The following is a 6,349-nucleotide window of genomic DNA, read 5'->3' as shown; positions in this document are numbered from 1 at the left end:
CTCTCTCTCTCTCTCTCTCTCTCTCTCTCTCTCTCTCTCTCTCTCTCTCTCTCTCTCTCTCTCTCTCTCTCTCTCTCTTCCAACCGTCACCAACACCATGAATGTTCCTCCGCCACCACCGAAATCACGCCACCGTCACCTTCGACGTTGTCGGTGGCTCGCAGATTGTTTCTCAGCCGCAGCAATCTGAATCGCCTTCGAACTCCGCCGTGCCTCCCGGCTTGGTCTGGAAGGGGATCACTATGCCGACTTCGGTTTCCGGTAGTCTAGGGTTGATTTCTGGTGCATTCGAGCTTGGGATGTGGACCGGGGGAGGCATGTTGTGGGCTGAGCTCGGGTCGTGGTGGCGAGGAATCGGTGAAGATGACAACATCGATGGTATGCCAGAAAACCCAATTATTATGTTTTTTTTGTCGCCGATTTGGATTTCCTTCTTCTGCAAATTTCATGGCGACTGAAGAGGTCAAGAAACCCCATCCCTCCCTCCTTACCCTGAGATGCTTTTTCTATCTCCTCTCAACATCTCTGTTGAAATCTTGGTTGCTTGCTCCTGAATTTCAAATTTTTTATAATCAAGTCTTCCTATGGCTACATGTATCTGCAGATTTTTGGCTTATGTTAAGCACTCAATGACGTATTGGATATTTGGATAGCATAGAGAAGAAAGGCTTGGCAATTCTTGTTTCATTTTGTTGAAGTAGCTTCATAATTGGAAGTGGAGCTCCGTCTTTTCACCCATTCACCAGTTATTATCCTCAGATTGTCAGATCTTAACTTGGAATCTTTATGTGGATATTTTGGTTGTGATTGGTAAAAATAAATCATTTTTTTATTGCATCCATGTAGGACTGTTTACATTGAGTCATGTATTTGTTGAGTTTTGGTTGTGATTGTTGAGTTTAATTGATGATTAGTTGGGTTTTTGATACTGTGACAGCTGCATTAAGTCACAATTCTTTGGCTGGAGCTTTTTTTCTTATGAAGGAACCCTAGTAGGAGGTCCTACTGCCCCAAATAGGGACCTGTTATAAGTGACTAAAACGCACAATTAGTAGGAGGTCATACTGACCCCAATAGGAGGTCTTACTGCCCCCAATAAGGATATGTTATAAGTGACTGAAGCACATAGTTAAGTTCAAGGGTCATATTGCCCCCAATAGGAGGTTATATTGACCCCAATAGACCCCCCGATGAACCCCCTACTGCCCCCCAATAGACCCCCCGATGAACCTCCTACTACCCTCAATAGACATTCGGACACCGGAGTTCGGTCAACGGTCTCCGGAGTCATGGTCAACGGTCAACGGTTGCGAGAATCTTGTCATCAAAATTTATTTCAAAATAGACCTTCTATTATTCTTATAATGGTCTATTGTAGTTTATTTAAATCATTAAGAGTATAATTGTCTTTTTTCTGTTTAAGTTGGCTTTTGGGAAGTTTAAAATCTAATTTTGTTAGTGAGAATAAAATTATTAAAATTATGGCTAATGGGCATTGTCCCAAAAAATTAATAGCTTAATTTAGTAGTGCGCTTAATCAACTTTTCAGATCATTTCAGTGACATGTTTCCCGAATCGCTATGATATGAAATCACAAAGATAACTTTTTATTTCTTTTTAAGGAAGTCCAACCTTGCTCCCAAGTTCCTCTCAAAAAAAAAAAACTTGCTGCCAATTTTAATCGACCCTTTCACTTTCACTAACTTGACTTAATACACCTACCCCCTACATGATGATTTGATTTTTGATATATAATATATCAAGGATTCCATCAGTTTATATTTATTTTTTGTAAATTAGTTTTTTTGTTTTGTTTTGTTTTGTAAGTCTTGACGGGCATGTTTTCTCATAACAAGAGGAAGAGGAAGAAAGTGCAGTTATGGATCAGCAACGAAAAACACACATGATGAGAAAAAAGAAATGACATTAATTAAGAAGTAACAAGATCGGAAGAGGAAGAACGTACGGTTAATGCTGTAGCGACTGGGTGAAACAAGGCTCTCGAAGTATATCTCTACATAATCAATGTCCACGAATCGATACTGTTTTGATGAAGAACCAGATTTAAAGGGCTTTGTTAAAGGTGCACTTGGACAAATTGAGGTTCAAAAGTTAGAGGATTTCATGACTTTGAAACACACCTGAACCGGCATACAGACTTCACCCGGAATCATGCCGATGATCTCCATCGGAAGAATAGGTCGCGCCTGCTTCTTCGAGAGCATATACTCCAAAGTCCAAACCCTAGCAAAACACAATTAGGGGGTTGTATTGTATTTGGATTCATATAGACTTATTTTAATCAACTGACTTTTTGAAAAGTCTACAGACTCTTTGAAAAGTTCATAGACTTTCACTGACTTCTTAAAACCATTGATTTTTAATCACAGACTTTCACTGATTTCTGAAATCTACAGATTTCATATGAATGACTTCTGTAGATTTCTCAATACTTACAAAGTTACAGGAAAGAAAAAAAATAAAGATGCAATGACAAACACATAATAACACCGATTATAAGTTTAGTGCTCATCTATCTAATTTCGATGCATATAATTGTAATATTTGATTGAAATACATAAACATAGGTAACGAAAAAGATTATATTAACTTAACAACACGCATACTTGTACGTAAACCAAAGACACATGTTTTAAAGTGGGACATTAGATGTTCACAAGTTTAATTCATGTACGTAAATATAATAATATATGATCATGTGGTTCTAATATCAAGAGTTAGTAGATAATATTTAGGTTATCGAGGGTTCCAAGTATTACAATTGAAAGACAACAAAATATTAACATTAAAAAAACATTGAAAAGAATAAGTAGAATAGAACGTTGATAGCACAAAATATTATAAAAAAGAAAGAAAAAAAAGATGATGTATCGTAGGATCAACCTATTCACATGTAAAGAGAAAGACTGTCGTAGACTTTTCCAAATCTTTGCTCTAGTAGATGGAAAAATATTGGAGGGTGTGTGTAATTTACACTATAAAGTCCACAATTATTCATGAGTTATTAATTCCATAATTCCATAAGTATGAATGATATTTTGAATACATCTGAACTTCTATTCATTTTAAAAAGTCTTAATTGAATACCCCTGAACTTTGGTGGAATTCATAATGATTTTTTAAAATCTAGTTGAATATACCCAAACTTTGATTGATTTTTAAAAGTCTGTATTGCATACACCTAGACTTTCAAATTTCATAGACTTCTTTAAAACTTCCACTAATTCCATATACAATACACCCTTTTTAATCAAATACAACTTTGTAGGATTCAGGTACAACTTAAGCCCAAGGCTTAGTTTGGGTCCAGCTCCAACATTAAGTTGGTTCGGATTCACATCCAACTTCAGCCCAAGCTTAGGTTTCCACAACTTCAGCTCCAACGTATACTTGTTTAGTTGTTTTTGTTTTGGTTTGAGACTCAAGGGGTATTTTTTTCTTCTTCTTCCCGACAAAGATTACGATCCTTGAGATATCAAGTCAAGTGCTTTGATGGACGATATGCAACAATTTTAATATATATATATATATATATATATATATATTTTTTTTTGTCAAATGGCAATAATGAGGATCATAACCGAAGAAAAACTACTACATGTTCAGAGAAAGAGGAGTACAAAAGCAGTCATGAGAAACCGAATTGAATATGAGGCCAGCATGATGATAGAAGCAAGCATTGTGCATGAGATTGAAGCTTGTTATATAATAAGCTTGGAAATTTTGGATTAAAATCTGGGTAGCAAACACGAAAACAAGAAACACAGTAGAGGCAACCAAGGCAATGCATACTAATTGTCAACCGCTAACAACAAACCCACCAGTACTACTTCTAATACAGGGATAGCGCCTGAAATTTTTGCAAACTACCATTCAGGGATACCCAAAAAGAATTCTACAGTTCTGAAAATGGACAGAGAGAGAAGCAAGATGCATTGCACAAAAGACTTGGCGCATGAATACAACTACACCAGCAAATTCTTGATTCTTGAAGCCCATTTCCTCAAGTGAAAACAGACCCCCCTGTAACACAAGGTATATAATGAGAAAACAATCTTCAGCAGTCTTTTCCATCAAAAGCTTTCAGAATTATCATATGGCAAGAGCAGTTATGCACTTGAAGTTGTACATGAATCATAAACAAGCGGATTCATGTGATAAAAAATCAATAAAATGAACACAACTTATTAGCAAAGAAAAAAAAATTGAAGGACAAAGCACAACTATGATTTCTGTAACAGATTACAGGAAGAATGATCAGTTACAGCTTACCAGTGAAAACCATAAACAAGGTGTAAACCTGTTCAAATAAGATTTGGGAAAAAGAAGTTATGCATTATCCCATTAGGCACTTATTATAAGCTTATGGAAAAAGACATTAAAATGTAATAGGAGCTTCCAGTCTCTTGCCTCCTAAACTTAAAATGTAATAGGAGCTTATAGTTTTTTGTCTCTAAACTCTAATAGTGCCATCCTAAACCATATTTACCATAAATAGCAAGTATTACAGTATCTGTCAGTAAAAGTTTAAAACCAAAGAACAGAACGGGACAAAACTTAAACCACCAGAACTCCAAAACAGGAAAGCAGTCCATGGTCAAAAACAAATGTATAAAGATACTTTTCTTTTCTTATCATATATCACTTTCTTTCCCTGGCACGATTACCTCTCCGTTCATTGCAAAACCATAGCCACCGTTGCAGACTTCTTTCAGTCAAATACTCAAAATCTAAGCCCAGTATGAAAAGCAAACAATGCCAAAGTTGTGAACCAATAAATAGCTAATCAATCTGGTGGAGCACAGGAACTTCATACCATAAAAATTGCAAAACATAGGACTAATATGAGAAAGAGACTGAGTGGATGCATATTTTTTACCTCCGCTATCTAAATCTGTGTCATTCTTAAGGTTGTCAATCAGTGATGCCAAAGTTATTGGGTGAAACGAGGCTCTCCAAGTAGACCACAGCATAACCAACCTCTGGAACTCCACGAATTGACAGATTGCGAAAGATGTTCTTATCAAAATTGAGCAGAACCAACTTGTTTTCATCATCTTCCAACAGTAATAGATCATAATATTTCTTCCTGAACCCCGAGTGTACCCACTCACAAGGCGGGATGGAGATCCTTATTTTAGTCCAAGACTCTCTAACTCCATATTCCTTCATGATCCAAACCTCTTCACCGTATCCCAGTATCATACATAGGCAATCTCTGAAGACACTTAAATAAACACCACCCCCTTCGTTATGAAAACGAGGCGGCAGTGGAATCTCCCGCACTTCCTCCTCTGCCAAAACAAAAGACAACAGAACCATAGAGGACAAATCACCATAGTCTCTATAAACCAACCAATGTATACCTCCATTCAGCAGTTTCCCCATCCCACCGTGGGATAAACATTGATAGGGATATCCCTTCTCAATCACTCGCCAATACCCAGTTTTCAATGAATAGACACCAAACTTAAGTTCCATTAAGATTGGGGAATGTGGGTGTTGCCGTCTCACTGCAGCGCAATCCTCACAAATCATGTACACCATCTTGTAATCTTGAGTGGACGGATCAAATCCAAACCCATATAGCTTCGCATTAATTATGTCGCATCGACCAAGTTTTGGGAACACAGGAACTACCTTGGACTCCCTGGTTACTGGGTTAAACAAGGAGAACCTCTGATTTGACTCAAACAACATCAAGGCATTGGAGTAAAAAACAGAGCTACCCCTAACATCTCCAACTCTACTGACTTCAGTTACTGACAGTTCATGATTCTCATCATCACAACCAACATTATCAATATCATCATTATCGAGAAACTCATCTAAACTGAAAGAGTAAAACTCACCGGAATAAACACCGGTGACTAATACTCTTCGTCTTTGGTGGAGTACATCCTCGTGCTCAAGGGCTTTGTTAAAGTGCATTTTAACAAATTTGGGATCAAAAGTTAGGGAATTCCATGACTTTGATACACACCTGAATCTGCATAAAGGCTTCACCGGCAGCCACGCGAGAATCTCGCGAATGATCTCCATCGGAAGGTGCGGGAGTTCTGTCAGTTCGTCCGCCATTTTTGAGCTCCAAAAACCCTAACAGAGTCGCACTGAAACGAATGAACTTCGCCGGAGGCACTGACCCTTTTAACGTGGAGTTTGTTTGGGTTTGGGCCCACTTCAGCCCAAAGCTTAGTGTCACAATCTGACTTCTAAGCCCAAGCTTAATTTAGGTATTGGGGCCATTAGTGATCGAGTTGGTAGAACCTCTATACCTAAATTCGAAATCCGCCGACGCTATTTAGAGTTAAATCCCAATTTGTTCCGG

The 6,349-nt window shown here is 37.8% G+C and overlaps 1 protein-coding gene across 2 annotated transcripts; it reads right to left on the bottom strand.

Moving 5' to 3' along the window:
- Nucleotides 1-3,732: 3,732 nt before the first annotated feature.
- LOC101303204 (F-box/kelch-repeat protein At3g06240-like) lies at nt 3,733-6,138 on the bottom strand. 2 transcript variants are annotated; one of them, XM_004294703.1, is made up of 2 exons: nt 4,901-6,138; nt 3,733-4,044 (listed from the first exon to the last, which is right to left on the bottom strand). In XM_004294703.1, the coding sequence occupies exon 1, from the start codon at nt 6,097-6,099 to the stop codon at nt 4,936-4,938; it is 1,164 nt and encodes a 387-aa protein (XP_004294751.1). In that variant the 5' UTR covers nt 6,100-6,138; the 3' UTR covers nt 3,733-4,044; nt 4,901-4,935. The 2 variants fall into 2 exon arrangements, with proteins under 2 accessions (XP_004294751.1, XP_004294752.1); XM_004294704.1 differs by lacking the exon at nt 3,733-4,044 and adding an exon at nt 4,293-4,321.
- Between the last annotated feature and the right edge of the window lie 211 nt (nt 6,139-6,349).

The sequence above is a fragment of the Fragaria vesca genome, linkage group LG3 (assembly GCF_000184155.1).
Source record: "Fragaria vesca subsp. vesca linkage group LG3, FraVesHawaii_1.0, whole genome shotgun sequence".
NCBI classification, from domain to species: Eukaryota; Viridiplantae; Streptophyta; class Magnoliopsida; order Rosales; family Rosaceae; genus Fragaria; species Fragaria vesca.
Note: the sequence above shows the minus strand (reverse complement) of the source record. Positions and strands in the feature narration are given on the sequence as shown.